This window comes from Acomys russatus, chromosome 3 (assembly GCF_903995435.1).
Source record: "Acomys russatus chromosome 3, mAcoRus1.1, whole genome shotgun sequence".
Taxonomy (NCBI): Eukaryota; Metazoa; Chordata; class Mammalia; order Rodentia; family Muridae; genus Acomys; species Acomys russatus.
Window position 1 is genome coordinate 68708822 of NC_067139.1, and position 22958 is coordinate 68731779.

The 22958-nt window shown below is 44.6% G+C and overlaps 1 protein-coding gene across 2 annotated transcripts in view; it reads right to left on the reverse strand.

The window, feature by feature from the left end:
• Positions 1-20655, reverse strand: part of Sh2d4b (SH2 domain containing 4B) — a 77922-nt gene extending 57267 nt beyond the window's left edge. Inside the window, exons 1-2 of one of the 2 annotated variants that reach the window (XM_051143384.1) lie at positions 20212-20655; positions 17632-17634 (exon numbers count right to left, since the gene is read on the reverse strand). In XM_051143384.1, the coding sequence (XP_050999341.1) occupies positions 17632-17634; positions 20212-20395 (187 nt within the window). In that variant the 5' untranslated portion in view covers positions 20396-20655. The remainder of the gene's footprint in view (positions 1-17631; positions 17635-20211) is intronic. The other variant, XM_051143383.1, reaches the window with a different exon arrangement.
• Positions 20656-22958: the final 2303 nt, after the last annotated feature.

The following is a 22958-nucleotide window of genomic DNA, read 5'->3' on the forward strand; positions in this document are numbered from 1 at the left end:
GTGGAGATTGTTCTGACTGTTGGCTAGATCTGGGTAGGGGCTTAAAGTTTACCGCCTGTATTGTCCTTGGCTGGTGCCTTAGTTTGAGCGGGACCCCTGGGTCCAAATCTGCCTATCATAATGTTCTACTTGTAGGTTTCTAGGACCCTCTGGATCCTTCTACAGAGGGGAGGACATCCTATTGGGACTCTAAACTAGTAGTAGATTCTTAAATGTTAATCACAACATGAAATCTAAACCATCTCAATAAGGCCATTGAGCCTTTTACATTAAAAGTCATTATTGTGATGACATAAGTATGTTATCATTAGAGGAAGTTGGGTGGGAATTCTTTAGGAATTCTCCAAACCTGCAATTCCTCTGAAATACATCTGAATTAATGAACTTAATATCTTTTATAATAATTAATTCAAAATAAATGTTCTATAGGTTTTTATGAGATTTTATTTCTATTTTTGTTTTGTGTGGTGGTGGTGGTGGTGGTGGTGGTGGTGGTGGTGTGTGTGTGTGTGTGTGTGTGTGTGTGTGTGTGTGTGTGTGTGTGAGTTCCAGGGGGTTGAGATAGACCTGGTATGGGTGCTAGAAACAAAACCCTGGTCCTCAGGAAGATCAGCAAGCACTGAGCCATCTCTCTAGCTCCAAAAAAAGTCTTTTGTTTGTTTGTTGTGATTGTTTTTGTTTTTTGAGACAGGATCTCTCTATGTAGGTAGCCATGGCAGTACTGAAACTCACTGGGTAGAGCAGGCTACCCTCAAACTCACAGGCTTGCATCTGCCTCTTGAGTGCTGGGATCAAAGCATGCTTTTGTACATGTCTGTGATCCCAGCTACACAGGATGCAGAGATGGGAGAATCAAAATCAGTACACAGGCCAGTCTGGCTACAGAACAAGACAGGTCTTTTTCTTATTTTTCTTTTCTTTCTTTCTTCTTCTTCTTCTTTTTTTTTTTTTTTTTTTTTTTTTTTCTAAAGTAAAACCCCACTGGTTCATATTCTGTTCTGAACAGACCTTGCACTCAGAAACGCCTTTGGTACTTTGCTCGTTGGTTCCTTGGAAAATGTTGGGTCAATGCATCACACAGGTCTTCCAAATATGGGTTTTATCTTACATTATCAGGAAAGCTGCATTTGTAAATACCATCATGATCTTATAGGAAAGGGATTACACCTTGGGAAATTTGTAAGCTCACTGTAGCAGATAGACATGTTTCAAAAATTTAACCTTTTTGCTTGAAAGCAGGAATTTTATCATCTGTGTAAATTTTGTCAGCTCCTTTTCTTGAAGTAACAGATTCTCTTTATTTGTGTTTAAGTACTCACCTATGAAAAATACATATATCATTGCCTGGAAATCTTTTCTTAAATAAAAACAGTGGACCATGAAAGAGGCTAGTTTATCAAATTACTGAAACATGCACACAACTCTTTTTTTTTTTTTTTTCCAGTATACCCCTGCATACTGCAGCAGGAGCAATGCTTTACAGGGCCTTCTCATTTGTCACATGATAAAATGTTTACTATTTCATAATAGACAGAAGTCATCATTCACTTGTATGGAATGGTAAAAAAATACATTGACCACTACCAGTATGGTGCCAGCAGATTTCCACAGCGTTGGTTGACTTTCCATCACTATGACAAATACCTAAGCGAGTCAACTAATAAAGAAAGGTTTACTTGGGCTTACAATTTGGGGATTTCAGGATATGATCAAGCCGACCCAGTACGGGATATCACACTATGGTGGAATCATATACCAGAGCAGATGCTCCAGAGAGGGCAAGAAAGTGAAGTCCCATAATCCCTTGTGGGAACATATCTCCAATGACAAGGCACACAACTCTTTCTTTTTTCCCCAGTATACCCCTGCACACTGTAGCAGGAGCAATGCTTTACATGGCCTTCTCACTTGTCACATGATAAAAGGTTTACTATTTTATAATAGAGGGAAGTCACCATTCACTTGTATGGAATGATGAAAAATACATTGACCACTACCAGTATGGTGCCAGGCCAGCAGTCGCAACACCTCCAAATAGCACCAAACTCAGGACCAAGCCTTCAATGTGTGGGGCTCTAGGAGACAATCTAGATACTAACGGTGGCAACCTCTGTTCACCTTACAACCTCGGGACAAGTATGACTGAAAAGAGCACAGTTTAACCTTACAGGTTGACCACCCAGGAAGGGTCTCAAAATCTCACAGGAAGCCAGGAGCCACACTCTGAGAATCATCCCATAACCTGATAGCTTAGTTTTCTTATATTATACTGACCTAAGACATGGGCTTAATACCTGGACTACACAAAGAATTCCAGTAAATGGCTGAAAAACATATCACAAATACTTCACTGCCAATTAAAAATATGGTCTGGGCCCAGGAATGGGCTGTCATTCTGTCCCTACAGCCCTGGAAAGCATGGAAAGGTGTAATGGTGTCAAAAGTGGCAAGGACATAGAACAACAAAAATTCTTCACTTTATCTCACAGGAGAAGGCACAGGCGCCACCATTTTGAAGATAATTAGCAATATTTAATATAAGGTTGAAAAGTTCCCCACCATGACTGGAAAGCAATACTTCTAAGTAAACAATCTGAGAGCTGCCTTGCGTGTGTATTCAGAAACACCTAGACAAAATGATTCCTCAAAACGTTGCTCAAAATATGAAAATTTGAAAATGACATAAATAATAGAGGAAAATGGATGAAAATGCCATAGTGTGTGGCAAGAAAAGTAGGTTAAGCAACATAATTACATCTCTTTTTTAAAAAAAAATGAAGACCTATAAAATTAAGTAGTGTGATAGAATGTGCCATTTATATACAGGTTATGAAACTTTTTATTTATGGACACAAAACACATATTAAAATAAGGAACAGACATAAGCAGGATACACACAGAATTTGAATAATAGTTGAATATACTGTGAGACTTGAAGACTAAGATTATAGATTCTAGACTGCCATCAAAATGGCTCTGAAATGCATCTGAATGGCTTAAGTACAAACATAGACTTTTAACAAAGGTATTTAAAAACCATGGAATTTATACTATTTTTATTATCACTGGAGAATCAAATGATCTTAATGAGAAATTTTTAAGTATTATTGTAAAGACATAATATGTGAGCTGGCAAAGTAGCTTAGCAGGTAAAAGTGCTTGCTGCCAAAACTGATGACCTGGAGACCCTGGAGACTCACATAGTGAAATGAGAGAACTGACTCCCACAGGTCGGCCTCACACACATGTGATGGCACATGTATACACACACACAAATGAATAACACTATAATAGCATAACTTGCCACAGCTGCTAGGCGTTAATAAGACAGATAATAACAAGAATTGACAAAAATAGAGAAAAACGAGTCCCCTTGTAACTGCTGCTTGGAATATGGAATTACAAGATGACCCAGAGATTCCAACCAAGAGAAACAGAAACATGTTTTCACACAGAAATGTACATGTGAAGCCAGGCACAGTAAGTACCATATGCATGTAAAGCCAGCACTTGGAAGGATGAGGCAGGCAAATCCCTGTGAGTTTGAGGCCAGCCTATGCTCTGTATTAAAGGCCCACCTCAAAAAGAACAACCAGCCAGAAAAAAAAAAAAAAGCTTGTACATAAATGTTCATAGAAATATTGCTTACAGTAGCCTAAAAAGGGCAAATAAGCCATGGACTCATTAACAGAATACTGAGTCAACAAAGATGGCCACAGGGTAGGGGGTATACCTTGAACCCCAGTATCTGAGGAGCTGTTCTAAAAGTCCAAATTGATCCGAACATTTGATGCTACCTTAAATGTCCACAATGAAAGCTGATTTTAAGATTTGGCATAATAGGGGCTATAGAGACGGCTTAGAGGTTAAGAGCGATGGGTGCTCTTCTGAAAGTCCTAAGTACAATTCCCAGCAACCACATGATAGCTCACAAGCATATATAATGTGATCTGGTGCCATCTTCTGGCATGCAGGTATACATATAAGCAGAATACTATATATAACAAATAAATCTTTTTTTAAAAAGTTTTAGCATAATAAAAAAGCTATTATAAACAAAATAAATCTTGGGGGGAAAAAAACCAAAGTTGAATGCCCTATATATTTACAGTTTGAAATTTACTACAGCTGGGTGTGGTGGGGCACACCTTTAATCCTAGCGCTCGGGAGAGGCAGAGGCAGATGGATTGGTGTGAGTTAGAGGCCAGTCTGGTCTACAAAGCAAGTCTAAGACAGCCAGGGCTGCAAGAGAAACCCTGTCTCAGGGGGTGAGGGGAACAAAAACCCCAAAAAAACAAAAATAGAAAGAAAGAAGAAAGAAAGAAATTTACTACAAAGCTACAGCTTCAAGACTTACTAGAAAGCCACACCCACTGATATTTCTATAAGGTAGACACACACAATGGCCAACTAGTAGATAGAATCCAGAAATGGAACTACCCATACTTATTTGGCTAATTGCTTTTCAACAACAGTGCCAAGATAATGAAATTTAAAAGGGGGTTGTTTTCAACTAACAATACTGAGAAACTAATGTTCATAGGAAAAAAAATGGCTCCGCTTTACATCATACACACATCTACATTAAAGCTTTTAAGGAATTAGGACACTATTAGAGTTGTGCATTCAGGTTCTTCTCCAAATAAAAAGATACTTGGTATCTGAAAATGCTAGGAAGCCCAAGATAGAACACAGCTGATTTGTCATGCCTTCCTCCAAAGCCTCACCACCTGATCATTGTCTCCAAGAGAGGTCCTAAAACATTTCTTATCTCTTTGATGATTCTTCCCTGCGTTTACAAGGCACCAACTTTCTACTCTGATGTTTTCACCAAGATGTATTTACCGATGCAAGAATAGAGTGGTCAGCAGTTGTAGTCAGCCTAAATGGTGGCAGGTCCCCCAAGATGTAGGCCTCTCAAACAAGGAAAATCCTGGCCAACCACAACAAGATGCTGGACCCTAACTGAAAAATTTTCTATCATTTTGACTACTACATCTGAATTCTTTCCTAGTGTTACCTTTCAAATCTTGAACTCTGAAAGAAAGCAGCCCATCTTCCCCATGGCCCTCTTTTCAAACAAATAAAGAACAAAATCTGGAGGTGATACAAAAGAATGGGGTTATTTAAGGTCACATGAATTCAGACTTGGATTTCATGGAGTAGACACTGGATGGATGGGAGATACTGGATAGATAGGGGAGGGGCCGGATGTCATAGGGGAGACACTGGATGTCATAGGGGAGACACTGGATAGCATGGAGGAGACACTGGATAGCACGGGGAGACACTAAATGGCATGGAGGAGACACTGGATAGCATGGGGAGACACTGGATGTCATGGAGGAGACACTGGGTAGCACGGGGGAGACACTGGATAGCATGGGGAAGACACTAGACACTGGATAGCATAGAGAGACACCGGATAGCATGGGGGAGACACTGGATAGCATGGGGAGACACTGGATAGCACGGGGGAGACACTGGATAGCACGGGAGAGACATTGGACACTGGATAGCATGGGAGACACTGGATAGCATGGGAGAGACACTGGATAGCATGGGGAGACACTGGATAGCATGGGGGATACAGCGGATAGCTTGGGGGAGACACTGGATGGCATGGGGGAGACAGCAGATAGCTTGGGGGACACACTGGATAGCATGGGGGAGACACTGGACACTGGATAGCATGGGGAGACACTGGACACTGGATAGCATGGGGAGACACTGGATAGCATGGGAGAGACACTGGATAGCACAGGGGAGACACTGGATAGCACAGGGAGAGACAGCAGATAGCATGGGGGAGACAGCGGATAGCTTGGGGGAGACACTGGATACCATGCAGGAGACACCTGGAGGAATGGAGCCTAAAAATGAGGCCGACTAAAATCTCATGCAATAGCCAACTCTATTTGGAATATCAGACAATTTATACCCTAAGGGTTAAGAAGAGTCACCTGAGTCCAGATCCGCTAGCCATATGGTCTTCTTGCAGGCGGGTCAGCTCAAACTACTGTACCAAACAAGGACAATGCATGCAGTAAACCTAGACCCCCTATCCAGATCTAGCCAATAGACACCACATTCTCCACAATTATGTAGAGAGTACAGACTGACTCGGACATGAACTCTGATGCCCCCTATTTGACCACTTCCCCTTGGTGGGAAGACCTGGTGACACTCAGAGGAAGAGTAAGCAGGCTACCAGGAAGAGACCTGATAGGTTGTGATCTTATAGTCACAGACCTAGGGGAGGGGAATAGGATGAAAGAGGGAGGGAGGGGGAACGGGAAAATACAAATGAGGGGAAACCAAGTGAGATGTAATCTGAATAAATTACTTAAGTAAAATTTTTTTTCAAAGAGTCACCTGGGTAACGTGTACAATCACAAGAGCTGCACATGACAAAAACATGTTTCTCCACAGAGGCGTGTAATCAAAAATGTCCAGTTGTGCCAAATAACCTCAAGTGTACTCACTCCTATCCGCTACACCTGGGAGGGACATGAAAAACACAGTCCAAAAACAATTCACAGGACTCCATTCTTGGCTGTGTCCTCACAATTGGATAGCATGGCAGAGACACTGGACAGCATGGTAATGGCATTTGATAGCATGAGAGAGATACTGGATACCACGCCAATAAACAGCATGAGGAGCCTTTCAGTTGAAACAGTGCACAAAGAAAAGCATGACCAGGTGAGAGAGAAGACAGCCCTGCCTGTAGCCCACTTTCTGGTTCCAAATAAATTTTTCTTGAAATCTTTAGATTCTGACACATACATTACTTGGAAGAATCTTCTTTTCCATGGCCATCTTCACTGATATGTCTGAGGACATAGCCTGATATCAGAGTCAGCATTTAGTATATGTACTTACTACATATGGATATGATTAATTGCATACTGTGCTAATATAATTTTTATCACATTAATTTCTTTCTCTGTCTGTGTGTATGCATATGTGTGGGTGTGCATGCTACAGAACATATGTGGAGGTCAGAGGCCAACTTGCAAGAGTCACTTCCCTCGCTCTATCATATGAGTCCTGGAGATCGAACTGAGGTTTCATGCTTGGTGACAAGCACCTTTACCTGCTGAGCCACCTCCCTCGCCCTGAGATGGTTAGTTTTATATGGCTACATGGCTAGATGTGGTGCTAAGTTGGTTGTTCTGTAGTCTGAGTATTACTCTAAAGGATTTATTAATATTTACAGTCAGTTGACTTTTAGCAGAGCACAGGAGCCACCACGATGCAGCAGGACTCATCCCATCAGCTATAAGCCTTACGAAAGAAAGAAAAAGAAAACCAAGATTTCCTTAAGAAAAGGACTATCACCTAGAACTGCTGCTTGCATTTCAAGGCCATAGATTTTAGATTCTACTCTCTATGAGCTGGTTTCTTAAAGTTGTAAATACATACCCATTCTAATGGTTCTGTGTCTCTGGAGAAGCCAGACTTAGAAACATGCAATAAAAACTCTTAAGGGTAAAAGCATGTGTGGCTTTATGACATCTCTCAGAGAATCCTGCGGGTCTGTGACCCAGAAAGAAGTGTGTTCCCTCAAGGCAGGTATCATTTGTTCTACGCTACAAATTTGACATCCTAGAAAAACAAAAATAACTTGGTGAGGTATACAATGGGTACTGTTAAGCTACTACAAATCAATAACTTATAGCATATTGGGTTTCATTGGGACCGTGTCATTTCATCTTCCCCCACAAAGCCAGGGCATATGTCCTATTATCTTCAGTTGACAGAGACACTCGAGTATCTTGCTAAGGCCAAATGAGTATGTAGAAACAGCCACAGTTAGTGAGTGTGCAGAGCCAAAACTCAAACCAGTCACCGAATGCCACTCAAAAGCCTCTACATAAATAATACAAGCCCGCCCCGCCCCCCACCTGAAAAAATAGTAATAATACAAAGTCCCAGGAGAATGTGAACATCAGGTCGATGGTATAGTTTACTTTACACTGTGTTCTGTACAGACCTCACAGTCGGTCATCCAGCATGTACTCTAAGCTGTGATGATAACACACCCACACACACACACTCCAACTCAAGATGATGCCGCCTGTTGAAGGGAAATGTCTTAGGACTTGTAGCAGTCATCACAGAGGCTTTCCCACCATTCGGCCTCCAACCCTATCTCCTTATCTGGATTTCCTTATGGACTGAAACAACAGAAAGAGGAGAAGCTCAGTGCCCTAATCTTTATCCTGTTCCTTATTAGCACATTGTCCTCACCTAGGACAATGTCCGAGGCATTAATCCCTTACTTTGTCATAGGAGGGGGGCTGAAAATATTAAGCCTAAGTCTTCAGCATCTCACAGAATCTAGACACCTGAACTCAACTTTGGCACACCCACGAAACAGGTTAGCAATAAATGATCCCCGGTGCTTAAAGTAATTTTGAAGTGACTCAGGGGAGATTGACATGGAAACAAACCCAAAGAATTTACACCTCCAGGTCTAATGTAAAAAATAGATTTCCATATGGAAAACCCCCTAAGAAACATTGTTGATTTTTAAGTGAGAAAAAGCTAGAAAGCAATAGTGTTCACCACCCTAAAAGACAGAAAAGCAATGCAGCCTTCTGCAAGCTGTTGCTTCAACAAGGCTGGAGCTGAGACCTGGGATCAGATTACAAGGCCATAGCATCCCCTGATTGCCTTTCTCAGGAACTGTCCCCGCTGACCTCCAAGGTGGAGGGGGAAGAGGAGGTGACATGCACAAGAGTCTATGACACAAGGAAAGAGAAATTAAATCCGGACAGCTCAGTCCAGCATCCCCAACTGGGGCTCCGTACCAGTCTGGAAAGGCACCTGTCTCCATGCAGGGAACCCAACTCAGGTGCTCTGCAAAAACAGTGTACTCTTACCTGAGCCATCTCTGTAGACCCATGCTTTCTTTTTCCTGGGAATGGTGCTACCCACATCCAGGGTAGGTATTCCCACCTCAAACAAGCAAGCAAACAAACAAGCAACAACAACAAACCCCAACAAAACCTGTGAGACCCAGAGCTCCCTCCCCCGCCTCTGTCCTTCCCTTCCTCCTCCCTCCCTCCTCTCCTCATCCCCTGACTCTAATATTATTATTGATTCTTTGAGAGTCTCACATCATGCACTTCAATCTTCCATGTCCGTCCCTTGTGACCTCCCCACCAAAATATTTAAAAATAAAAAATAAAAACCCAAGTTCAACTTGTGCCATCTATATACTCACTGGATCAGGTCAAACTTTCTGTGGCCTCTCTCTTAAGCGGAACTGAGTTGTTCCCCTGCACCCACTCTGGAAGCCAGCAATTATGGAGTGCTAACTTCAGCATCTTTGTCACACTTTTTAAGAGTTCTTTTCTGCCTGATGATGGTGGTACATGCCTTTCATCCCAGCACTTGGGAGGCAGAGACAGGCGGATCTTTGTCTGGTCTACAAAGTGAGGCCAGGACAGCCAGGGCTACACAGAGAAACCCTGTCTCGGGGGAAAAAAAAAGAATTCTCTTCCATGGCTTCCTGTTTAGGCTGCTACTTTTTGGGGGTTGGGAGGTTGGGGTTGGGGTGGGCATAGGTTTGTCTCTTAAATTAATATAAGCCCTGTCAAGTTGACATCATGATTAGCCATCACAAGCAGCAAGCTTGTGATCTTTTTCACATCTTCATTGTGATTTAAATAGTCCTTTTGTAAACTTCTTGTTCAGATATTTTCTTAATTTTCCTCTTAATTGTCTTTTCCTAGTTGATTTGGAAAACGTGTGTATATTTCCTAAATATTAATATTTTATCTGTTTTATGTTATAAATCTTTTCCTTTCATATATCTTCTGTTTTGTTCTTTTAAAAGTTTTTATTATTATGTGTGCATATGCTTGCATACATGTAGGACTTGTGCATAAACGTGTGTGTGCCATGGCATGCGTGTGGAGTGGAGAAGACAACTTCCAGAAGTTCACTGTCTCCTTCTACCGTGGTTTGATGTACGGTCTCGCTTGTTCCTGCCATGCACAGAACATGCTCCAGGCCAGCTGGACTTGGTCTTCTGGCTTAGCCTCCTGTCTCTACTTTCCTACCTCAAGGTAGGACTAGCAGACAATAGTTGCAAGCTACCTTTTACTGTGGGTTCTAGGGGTTAAGTTCAAGTCATCAGGCTTGCACAAAAAAACTTGTACTAAACTGAACCATCTTGATGGCCTTTGTCTTTTTCAAAACTATTTATTAAGGAGATTGTTTTTTATTTAACGATGTTTTATTTTCCTTGCTCCATATTTTAAATGTCTTTATTTTGCATTTTTCTGTATTCCTCTAATAATTTTGTTACACTTTTGCTTTTTTTATTGCTGGCATTTAATTATCCTTTAGATGTCTTTTTAGGAGCTGAAGAAATACTTCAGCAATTAAGAGCGCTGGATGGACCTGCGTTCAGCTTCCACAAGGCGGCTCACAGCCATCTGTGACTCCAACCCTGGGAGATCTGTTCTCTCTTCTAACCACACCAACATGGTACTGCAAAGACATACATTCAGCCAAACACTCATACACAGAAAATAAAACTAAACATCTCAAAAAATTAAATAGATAAACAAAATCCTTTTGTATGTACAGAAGAAACCGTAAGAAAACGCTGTGTGTGGAAGCAGGAAGAATGGAAACTTGAATCCTAGAAGGCAGGTGGGTGCTCAGATCCTATTACCTAGTTCCCCAGTGCAGGCTGCTAAGCCTGCCTGAGATTTCATCTGTTCAACCCAAACAGAGCTCATCCCTCACTTCATCAACTCAAAGACACACATTTTAACCTTTCTGCAACCTGGGTGTCTTTTACAATCAACAGTGCATCATGATTTAATTCATAAAATACATACAAGGACAGCTTGCAGGTCAGTAAGAAGGTGAGGCTAAGCAGGATTAACACAGGCCTGGCAGGTCTTCATTTGGGTGAGTTATTCCCAAAGAATGTAACTGTTCTTGCTTTGCCTGACTTGCTGGTACCCTTTGTTTTTTAGCTTGCTACACTCACTTGCTGAGGACTCCTCCAAGATCCTCCTACCAAAAGCTCTCAGCTGACACTCCCTGTAGATTAAGCATATCTAGAGCTAGTATTTAATTTAAGGGCTCCATACAAAGTAAGTCTTTCTCAATAACTTCAAAAAGTGTACCTCACCCCTGCGGTCCCCCACACCTGTTAGATACCAAGAGCTATTACTACAGTCCCTACCAATGATTACTTCACCATAGTTTCTGCTCTGGTCCTTCTCACCAACTACCTGGTAAATTTGGAGCATCGAAGCTTCTGAAAAGCTGGCATGGAGACAGAGAGCTGTGAACCTTAGTGATTTTTGACAGATGGGGATGCCTCAGGAGACTTGGGAAAAGCAAAACAGGAATAGAAGCAAGGCAGTTGAAAAGGACCAGAGGCCATCAGCTGGTGCCATGTGTATAGGGTAGACACCAAGGATTCTGCACAGTGGCCCACTAACTACTTGCAGCCAGTTATAAAGGAAAGTAGTTTTAGCAACTCCCAGTACAGAGGAAAGACTGAGCTGCAGGAGGGAAGTGATGCTGAAACTGTACCACTGAGATGCTCACTCGCTGGCTGCTGTCTCAGAATCCTGGGTTTGGTTTCAGAATAAAATATGAGCTACACAGTGGTATCTATCGAAGTCAAGTCCATGAACCTGCTGGAACAACAACACATGGAAGGCCCACTAGATCACACAAAACAGATGGGTAGAGCATAGAGGTGTGTCTATATGACATCTTCTCTTGTGTCACAGACCATTGGCAAAATGTATGAGCACACACCAATGTTCATACTTCTTTCAGAGATCACTAGCTTTGTTCCATTGCTCTGACCAAGCAGAGACCCCCATGTCCAAGCATAGTCATAACAAGGATCATTCCAAGCCATAGGCTATGCCTCCCATTGTCAGCAGATCACAGCAGTTCTCAGTGGACTATCTCCCACGCTCATCATAAAATCTGTCTTCATTACACCCATAAGAATATTTATCAACATAAAAAAAAAACCAAAGGAGGTCTTCTGCAATGATTAAAGTTCTTTCCATTTATTCTACGCATTGAAAATAAATTTGCAAATCATACTAGGAGTAGTAGCTTGAGAGACACAGAAAAAAGCTCTGCACTCTATGCTACACCTTTATCCCCCAGGCTACAGAATATTTGAGGTTGGCCAAGTAGAGATGCCCTCTCCCACACTACCATACCAGAAAAAGAAGAAAATAAGTATGACCTGCCTCTTATGATATGTGCCTGCATGGTGGTTGAGGATTTTTATATGAAGACTCTTTTTTTAAACCCCCCATTATCATTAGAAAAGTTTTGCTACTCCCATTATAAGATGAATTTCCAAGGTTATAGCATCAGATGGTAAGATCCAAGGGACATGGTTCCATCCCCCAAGCTATACACATTTTTTTAAAATAGAATCAACACAATCCAAGAACAGAGAAACTAAGACAGTGCTACTTCTTGCCCTTGAACAGCTTAAGAATTTAACTCCAGCACCAAGGACGTGGAAGGGAGCAAGACTCTGAACTTGAAGCCTAAGGTCTGGTGACACCAAGAGGAACAAAGAGAAAGATGACACCGCACAGATCCTAGGAATGCTGGAGTGACTGGATGAACTCTTGCAGGAGCAGAGTTAGGTATGACACTATCCCAGAGTCTCAATGTGACAACACAACTTCCCGTTGAACAACAAATGGTCAGCCATAACAATTGACTCCACCGAGTCATTGAACATAAACAGTCAACATGACAACAGATGAGCAGGCTTTCAAGCTGGGGGTCTCCATTTGCTACAACTGGGTCAGGAGATGGCTACACAGGAGAAAGTGAAAACAGAAATGTCTCCTAGTGAGAGAAACAATATGTGCCCATCCCTGACTCCCAACATCCTCATCCTCTCCTTTCCCCCTATAATAGAGGTCTAACCTGTCATTTCAGCTTTAGTCCCAGCTGTGTGTCCAAAAGTTGTGAAAGTCACAAAGTTTTGTGAACTCGAATGATCTCTGGCCCCTGGGTTTACTCACAGCCTCATCAGATATAACTAGAGAGAAGCCAGGGCACATCTTGCCCTCACCTGCCTGCAAGGGCCATTGGAGTATGACCTGAGCTTGCAGATGGTGAGCTCAGGCCTATAGAATCTGGGAAATGTTCCAATTAAAGGAAGAGGCTCAATGGAGACGATGGCCAGAAGGACACAACACCGCTTTAGGCTGAGCATACCTGAGCAGTGTTGTCCAGAGAGATCCCAAGAGGCCAACATACCACTCAACAGGGGCACAGCAGATGTGTCCTTCAGAACAAATTAGGAGAAGGGAAACTGAGAAGACAGGTGAGTATTCAGGAAAGGAAAAAACCCAATGGACAAATGTTCCTACTTTGAGCCACCACACAGATGCCTTGCACAATACCTGGCGCCTGGCACTTGTGTCAATTATGATCCTTCTATTCAAAGTTCCAAAGGCTAAAATTCCGTGCAGTGCATCAAGGTCAGCCCTTGGTACAAGTGAATGAATGAGTAAGTGACTAGACGAGAGAACAGGTAACAGATCATTCATTTGATTGGCGTTCTAAGATCAGAAGAAATTGTATAGGAAAATCTCGGTGGTGAAACTCTAGGTCAAAGTCATGGGATGTGTATTTGATTCCATTTCTCAGCAGCTGGGTGGCCTTGGCTGTACTGCATCTGCTCTGTGAGGCTCAGCACTCTCACGTCAAGTAGGGTCAGAGGTTCTTGCCTTTCACATAGACACCCAGAGACATGGGGAGCACTCAGGTATGTGCCTAAACAAAGCTTGGACACAGGGTGTAGGGCCTTCAAGGCTCTTCATCATGAGTCCAGAATAGGAATCAGGTATTTTGCACCTCAACCCTCCAACAAAAAGATTTTTGACTCCTGGGGTATTGTCATTCCCTCCTCTAGAACTTTCCAGAGTGGAGCTTAAGTGGGTCCCAGGGGTAGCACTGAAGTGCAGGGCTAAAATCTGAATGGGATCTTGGCCTAGGATGCACGCATTCCTCAATGGGTTCCTTCTCTTTTCTGTTCTTTATAAATCACAAATGTAATTACCCAGAAAAGAATCTTCTGCACCAAAAAATCCAAATGAGTTTAATGTATAATTTATATATGAAAATGCAGATGTCAGTGTGTGATGAATCTCCACATAAATATTTTTGCAGTTAAATTTTTAGGCATCTTTCTTTTTCCCAAAGGAGTTACCAGACAGATGTGAAGCCTTAGGACTCAGGCTGAGTGGGGCTGGAAAGCTGTGGCTTGTGGACTTCCCAGCTGTGGATCAGTTGTCAGAGAATAGATGCCAGACTTTGCAGCAGCCACCTAAAGTCATATCAGAGGTCCGTCAGGGGTGAGGGTTATATGTGTAGAAGAGGCATTCCAGTTATTTCTTGTTCAAAACAGGTATTCAACATTGTCCCAGATCTAGTCTCCAGGAAAGAAAATACAATGAAGTATAGCTCCAAGTTCCAGCAGTTTGGAATTTACTGGGAGAGTCAGACAAGTAAAAGATAAATCACAATGCCACGGCAGCAAAAGCTACAGCCAGGGTTGGTCCCTTGTGCTAAGAAGCTACAGAGGAGCAAGTCCTCCTACACCAGTGCCATCCCCCAAGAGTCCAGGGGCAGGGCAGATAGATACAGCAAGAGAGCATTGCCAATAGTAAGAAAAACAGACACTCGGTTCAATCACAGTGTCAGATCAGCAGGACCTGGCTGGGAGCTACAGAGCACCAGAGCTGGAGTGCTCTGGGTGAAAGGGGTACTCAATATGTGAAGCACAGGTGGGTCTGGACTCAGGCCATCCAGCAGGTCCACAAAGGGGTCCCTGGGTCTCAGTGGATAGGTGCCGAGTCCCCATGCATACCTGCCTATGAGCTGCATCTGTGGTCTACACCTCCAACTCTGTGCCTCAGACTGAACTGAAAGCTGCAGAGCACCAGTGTCTGGGTCTGCTAGCCTAGAGGAGACCCCAGAATATGGAGAACGTAGGTGGATCTGACCTTGGATCACCAGCCAATGTATGGAAGGCTCCAGGGCCCAGGCAGTCTTGGGCATAGTCTCCAAAGCCCAACCAAAAGCAGGCCAGGATGCTGCACCAGCACTGTCTCAGACTGAACTGTGGGCTGCAGAGTACCACCTTCTGGGTCTGATAGCCCCTTGGCAGGGAGCCCCCGGTGGCACACAGAGGAAGGGGAAGCAGGCTACTTGGATGAGACCTGATAGGCTGTGGTCATATGGTGGGGGAGGAGGTCCCCTTCTGTCAGAGGTCCAGGGGAGGGGAATAGGATGAAGAGGGAGGGAGGGTGGGAATGGGAAGATACAAGTGAGCGGGTAACAATCAGGGTGTAATACGAATAAATTATCATTTATAAAAAGAAAGAAAGAAAAAACAGAAGTACCACAGGCTCTGGGCTAACATTACTGAGCAAGGACTCCAAGGATGCTGTCTACATCCTGCCCAGGAGATACCTGCAGACCCATGCTGATTGTGGCACTACTCACAATAGCAAGGCAATTAAGTATTGAAAATGCCTAAAGGAATTCTAGTAATGCTTGCTAATGAAAAATGAACATTTAAAGAAAAGAAGCAAAATACTAAGCAGTCAAATTAACTTATAACTGGCTAAATGCATTCTTAGGATAAAGTACTGAATTCATTTTTTCCTTAGCATTCTATAGCTGAAGACAGTAAAATTATATTATTTTAGATTTCATTGAAAACTGCCAAGCTAAATAAGTGTGAGACAAATGAAAGTGTCATGTCTGAGTTGAGACAAGTTGTGATCTCATAATGAACAGACATGGATCCACAGCCAGAAGACGCCCTGAGAGCCACAATCCCTCAGAAACAACTCAGGTTCCACAGAGAAGCCCACTTCGTCAAAAACTATGAATGTCATGGACTCCAGCAGACATCTTCCAGGAGGCAGAGACATTCTCGGGCTCAGGGAGAAGGAACAAAACATGGATGGGGGTCTATCTCTGCATCTGGAAGGAGAAAGCAGGGGAATCCAGGAGCCAGGAGAGTCTGCTGGGCTGGAGGCTGGGGAGGGGCTGTGGCAGCCTCCCTCCTGCTAGGAGCCCTTTGTAATGTGGAGACCACTGCTGTGTGATGTGGCCTGCACCCTCTAGACAAGTCTCAACACTGCACTCCCAGGACTCAGTGCCTGAGAGCAGCACTGTGGTGCAGAAGATGGAAAGTTCTCTCCTTCCCCTGAAGGGCATTAGCAACTCATAGTTGAGTGTCAAATCCATATTTATAGCAACGGACATGACCTTAGGCATTATGTGTGGGATGGGACTCTTCTCCCTACTAATCCCACTCCTAAAGAAGCACCCGCGTCACCACTACCTGGGAGTAAAAGGAACGTCCCAAAGGTGGTGAAGAGGGGGCAGAACGAGACCAGGAAAAGAGCTGCTACTGTAAAAGGTTGTACACATGGCAGAAAGAGATTGGAGGATACCCAGAATGCATCACGACCAGAGGACATCTCCACTGAGCATCCTTTACTGGACTCCACACTACACCTCTTTTGGAACTCTAAGGAGAAACTGGATCAGCTTCCCATCTCTCATCTGTTGTCTTTCTTTAAAGTCTTACAGGGTATTATACAGCAGAAATTTAGCTGACTTTTCTGGGGCAAGTCTTCTGTGATCTCTGAGTCAGTGGGGGCTACTGCCTGGCTTTCCAGGACACCTTCCTCTGCAGGACCTAGGACTGTGAGGTCCAGTGACACACATGACCCTCCCTCAGCTCTTCCTTTGGCTCAAGGAACTCCACCGCGTTCCCAGGCCCAACCATTGCCCCATCAACTTGTGGCACCATATTTGGTAGGTGTAACAGAGGTCCAGGAACTAGACAACCTCCCAAGATCTACACCAAACCAAATACCTTTTTCATCCATAGATAGGACCCGTAGAATAGCATATCCTACCACTGAGACAAGGATATGGGCATCCTGACTGACTGAAAACCAGCCGTCGCAGCGGGACTGAACTGGAAAGAAACTATAGATTCTAATATCCAAAGCCGGCAAGCACTCATCAGGCAGCCCATTGACAACTTTCCCAGGAGGCCCTTGTCCACTGAAGGTATCAGGTCAGCCTCCATCCTTCCTGGGAAGTGTCAGGTCCTCCAGTACCAGGAGGAGCCACAGGATGAAGACAAGGTAAGTAAGATGGGAGAATGAGGAACAGATTCCTCCCATCCAATGATGGGCTGTATGCCCAGCCCTGAACAGGACCTGGCTTGGATTGAACACTTTGAACACATCAAGGCTGCAGTTTACTTGATGAATAGATAGAGGCCAAGTTAGGGTCACTGGAGCAAAGAAGAAAGCAACTAGATTTGTGTTGCAAAGTATAGAGCCCTGGCAACCAATGTGCTTTAGTAAGACTATTCCTTGTATTCTTTTTTTTTTTTTTTCTCAAGACAGGGTTTCTCTGTGTACCAGCTCTGGCTGTCCTGGACCGCGCTCTGTAGTCCAGGCTGGCCTCGAACTCACAAAGCTCTGCCTGCCTCTGCCTCCATTCCTTGTATTTTAACACACTGGTTTTGCTGCACCTCTCAGCCAGAGTCAGTCATACCCGCTGAGGCCATGTAAGACTTAAGATAGATTGTTAAAGCCGTGGCAGCTTCAAGTCCAACTTCATAAATACATTTGTTTTCACAGAAGCATGTGGTTTGGTGGCTGGAGGTAAGAGGCACCTATTGCACTCACAAGGCCATCTTATTAGATACGCCAGGGCAGCCCCTACTCCAGCAACGCCCACAAAAGCCAGCAGCACATTTCTGATGCCGCCTTCTAGGTCCTGCATGTGGAAGAACTCCACAAACCCATCCCAGCCTCTTTGTTTGACAAGCCAGTCCTGGTTTGTCCTTACAAGAACATCCGTGATACTTTCTGCTAAGGGCTCGATACAGCTTTCTCGGTTTACGCTCTTCAAGTGTTTGGCCACAAAGGCATGAAAAAAATAAGAGTCACAATCCTGCCCCAGTTTGTCACGCCATCTTTGAAAACATGGACCATCACCCAGGAGAAAGACTTTGTACTTAAGGATCACAAGTAGATGCCCTGTTGAGCCCTTGTGGACTCACTAAATTGTAAGGTTTGGGAGAGCAGGCTAGACTCATAACCATGGTGCTATTCACAGGATCTACTTGTTTCACACAAGTTGAAGCCTGGTGCTGTCAATAAAGCAAATACACATTTCTTTTCTTAAAAAAAAAAAAAAAAAAGACTTAAGATTCCTGTCCTACTGTGTACTCTGCCTATTTGTTTAATCTGCCTTTAAGAAGACAATATAACAACCAACCTTAACTGCCTTGGATCTCCTAGGTAATGAACTCTTACAATTTAAGCTTAATGCGTAGCTGTAATCTTAATCCATCTGGCATTAGTGAACTGTACCAAGTCTGAGACTTTGAGTAGATGGATCATAGGGCACACCACTGACTGAAGTATCAGCATAGGGAATACTGTTGACTCAAGTACCAGGAGCCAAGTGTCACACCAGGCACCTCCCATGCCCCTGGCTCAAGAGCAATGCATGTGTTCTAATACATGGGTTATAATCACCAGTGGCTGTAAAGAACAAATATAGGTTGAAAGCAATATTATAAAATGAAAATTCACCATAAGTGTTGAATACAACATATGAATACTGCTTGATGAACAGTGATGCTTATAGTAGTCTTTGTTATCTGGGTCAGTTAGGGTCAGTGACTTAATGTCTCATAAAATTTTCTTGAGGATTTCTGTGAAGCTCACATCATTCCTTCCCCCATGTGATGTGTTTTGTACTGTTCAATAAAAGAGAGAGAAAAATCCTTTGTTAGGGACAGATACACACACCCAGATAAGGACTGAGTCACAAGCCAGTCTTCAGGCAGGCATGTAAGCAGAGTCATACAACAGACAAGAGGGGGACAGAAGACATAGGGAGATTGAAGCTTCAAATCTGGGCTCCCGCTTGATCAATGACACCAAGGGTGAGTGCTTTATTGATCTCTGTGCTTAATGCATGCAACACCAGCACATTATGGGTGACTCTGAATTTACTCTATGGTAATGTATTCAAGAGGCCGTAAAGCAACTCCACCATACACAAAAGCTGCTCTCCATAGCAGGACCTCGACTTGTGCAAGGTGCATTAGCCTGCCTGACACTGACTCAAGGTCCCAAGCAGGTCAGTTAGCACCAGTCCATGGCTTTGACTAACAAATAACTTTGAATATTAATCACCTGAAAGATGGCTCGGGCCCTTGCTTCTTGCCTGAAGTTGTTATTGGCATTTGAAAATGATGACTCATGGGCTGGAGAGATGGCTCAGGGGTTAAGAGCACTGCCTGCTCTTCCAAAGGTCCTGAGTTCAATTCCCAGCAACCACATGGTGGCTCACAACCATCTATAATGAGATCTGGTGCCCTCTTCTAGTGTGCAGGAAGACATGCAAACAGAATACTGTATAAATAATAAATAAAGAATAATAAGATAAATAAATAAATAAATGTAATTTTAAAAAATGATGACTCATTGTACAAGAAAATTTCCTGGCATCGTTCTGACAGATGTGCTGGGGGACTTGAAACACAACCCATGGCATTGTCTGGCATGAAGACATACACACGGAGAGGCGTGATGCACAGAACAGGCCTGAGCTGAAAACTGGAGTCTGCACGCCAGAGGGGAAGGACCTACAAAACTTCAATGCACTCTGACTAGAACTGATGCGAAGAGGAAGAATGCGCGCTTGGCTTGGGCATATACCTTAGCGGTAGAGTGCCTACCTAACCTGCACAAGGCCTGAGAGTCAATTCCCAGAATCAGAAAAAGAGAAAGAAAAGACTATGTACTTTATTACCCACCATGCAATTGTCAACCATCTGAGGACAGTTTCAATGGTGCCTTCTCAGAACTGGGGGCCTTATATGACATAACAAAGCAAGTCCCCATTTCCCCAGCCCATCTGAGTCCTGCCTAGTCCCAGCCACAGCCTTCATCTATAATCCTGGCTCGAAACTCAAGCTAGTGGGACCAGAGCCCCCAGCACAAGGGTTCCAATTCCTCTGTCTTTATCACACTAGTTCCCATATGAAAGGAGAGCCCAGCCTTGACTCATGAACTTCTTCACCTCCCGGAAGATCGGTGTCTCCAAGCCACATACCTCGTTTGACCTTCAAGGGCCTGAGGCCCTCCGCCTGAGCCAGGGCGTCCCATGCCTCCCGCTCCCTCCAACGCCGAAGCTGTTCCTCTCTCATCTTGTAGAAAAGGATGTGCTTTTGGACATCACTGAGCTCAGCCAGCAGCTCCGGGTCGATGTACATGTCGTGCAGGATTTGCTGCAGCATGGTGCTGCGGAGAACACACAACCAGAGAGCAGCCAGTCACAACCGCAAGGCCGGGCAGATCCCCAGCCCAGGCCAGGGGCCAATCTTCTAGCCCTAGCTCCTCACTTCGGGGCCACTCCAGATGTTCTTTTTCTTGGTGAGCATCTTCGTTCTGTCTCAGGTCCCAGCCAGTGATGAACTCATTATCTTCTAGGACAGAAGTGTCTAGCCAAGCAACAGGAATCCAGGAGCTGTGAAGGGAGGCAGAGGCAGGGAACCGTCTAGGCCTAGGATCCTTAGTGACCACTGCGTTGCAGCAGTGCCTTGTGTCATCGCCTCACCCGAGACAATAAGGGTCCAAACCTCTACTCAAACCCAGCCCCGCCTGGGTTGGTAGGTGTCGAGTGATCTGTTAGTGGAAGGTAACAATGACACCAGCTGTATCAGTGACACTGGCCTGGCCAGCTGAGAACTGATCCCTCCCCTGCAGATAAGAGGGGGTGGGGAAGAAGCAGTTTTGCCTACTAATTCCATGTCTTTTGAGCCAATGTCAAGTGGAGGCCTATGAAACATTCAGAAGCTTCTGGAATCCTCATCTGCACACTGCATCTGCTTCACCATGGACAACCTTCCTCATTTCAGGGCACCGGGGAGAATGGGGTATTACTTTTCTTTTTTTTTTTTTTAATAAATTATTTAATTTTATTTTAGTGTGAGGGTGTTGCCATTGGAACTGGTATTACTGACGGTTGTGAGCTGCCATGTGGTGGCTGGGAATTGAACCCGGGTCCTTTGGAAGAGCACACAGTGCTCTTAACCACTGAGCCATCTCTCCAGCCCCCGGGGTATTATTTTTTAAATTGCCTTGGGGAAGAAAAGTCTCCCCTCCTATCTATTTTGGAGGAGAACAAAAAGCAATCAGTAGAGGGAATGTAGTACGTAGGGGTTGCTATCATAGAGTTCATGGTCATAAAATGACTTCATTTCCTCTTTCCCCAGGGTCAACGCGCCTCTCCAGGAGGCCACTTGGGAACTGTTCTTGATGATATCTTTGTTGTTCGCGTCCTTTATGACAAAGCAAACTTGTCTTTGTGCCTTAATCGAAGCCTCCTGGCTTCTGCTTTGAGGGGGCCACCTCTGGCTTGGAGGGTGGGTAGGAGCTGCTGTTGCTGAGACCACTGGCTCCCTTCTAAACTTGCTCACTGGGCTGCTCACTGGTGCCCTTTTCTCCAGATAGAAAGTCCAGGGCAGGTACAGCACGCCCAGGGCTACCCAGCCAGTAAATCGCTGCACCAGAACTCCATCCCGGTTTCAAATTTGACATCCTGTTGGTAGTTTAAAGCTGCAACTCTATCAGGGACAGCGGGCAGACAAGTGGGATGTGACACTGGGAGCCTAAGGAAGATGGCTCTGGCAACCAAAAGCCATAGAAGGGATGGTTGAGTGCGGCTAGTTCTCCCTCTGCAAAATTGGCGTGAAGGTAAGCAGAGCTAAGCAGAATCTCACCAGCTGGGCCCACAGGGTCAAAAAGAAGCTGGCAGCTAGGCAACCCTCCCCTCAGGCCAGTCAGTCAGTCCCTTTGTCCCAGTCTGACTCAGAGCTGAAAGCCTCCACATTGGACCTCCTACTGGGACAGAACTGTGGCCTTGACCAGGCTCCTTCCTACCTGTTCTTCCTGACCACAATTTCTACAGACTGCCCCTACTGGAGCTCTGGCTCCCCTCAGTGCCCGGCCAACCGTTCTAAGCCCAGCCTACCCATGCCTCTGATATCGTTATTTTTATCTTCTCACGGCGTGTGCTAGATAATTTTTTATCAACTTGACACAAGCTAGAGTCACCTGGACAGAGGAATCCTCAACTGAAGTCCTACCTCCATCAGACAAATCTGTGAGTGGCCCAAACCACTGAGATATTTCTAGGCCGCTGGGCCTGATCTCTAGAAGAAAGGTAGCTGAGCAAGCCTGAGGAAGCAAACCAAGAAGCAGCCTTGCTGTTGAGCTCTGCATCAGTCCCTGCCGTGGCTTCCCGTGGTGATAGAGTGTATGCTATAAAATGACATAAACCTTTTCATCCCTCAAGGAGGTGGTTTTTGGTCAGCATTTTATCACAGCAGAAGGGAAGCAGGACGCGCATCTAGCCTCTTTCTGTGTTCCCAGATTCCTATAAGAAGGAGCTGGAAGGCAGAGAGAACACTGTTACAAGCAGCAGAATGGGACAGCTGTCTAAGGTCCAGGGTTCCAGTCCTTTGAAAGTGGTGGTGACCCTGGGGAATGTAAAAGACATAGGAGGAATGACTCCTGGCTGGTGCTACTGAGAGGCTCTCCCAGCGGTGGGAGGAGTGCTCCCTGGCAATCCCAGGTCAGTGGGGCAGGAGGCCAATTGACACCAAATCCGTGGACCTGACCCCAGCCGCGGGCTGTGTCAGGTTTCTGGAACACTAAGGGGGCGGCTCCGCAACACCGGGTGCAACCTGCACTCTCATCCACGTGTCCCACAGGCTGCTTTCGGCCTGGTGCGCCCCCTGCCGGCCGCATTGGACCACAATCCTGACTGCGCTCCAGGTGCAAGCAGGAGGACCTACC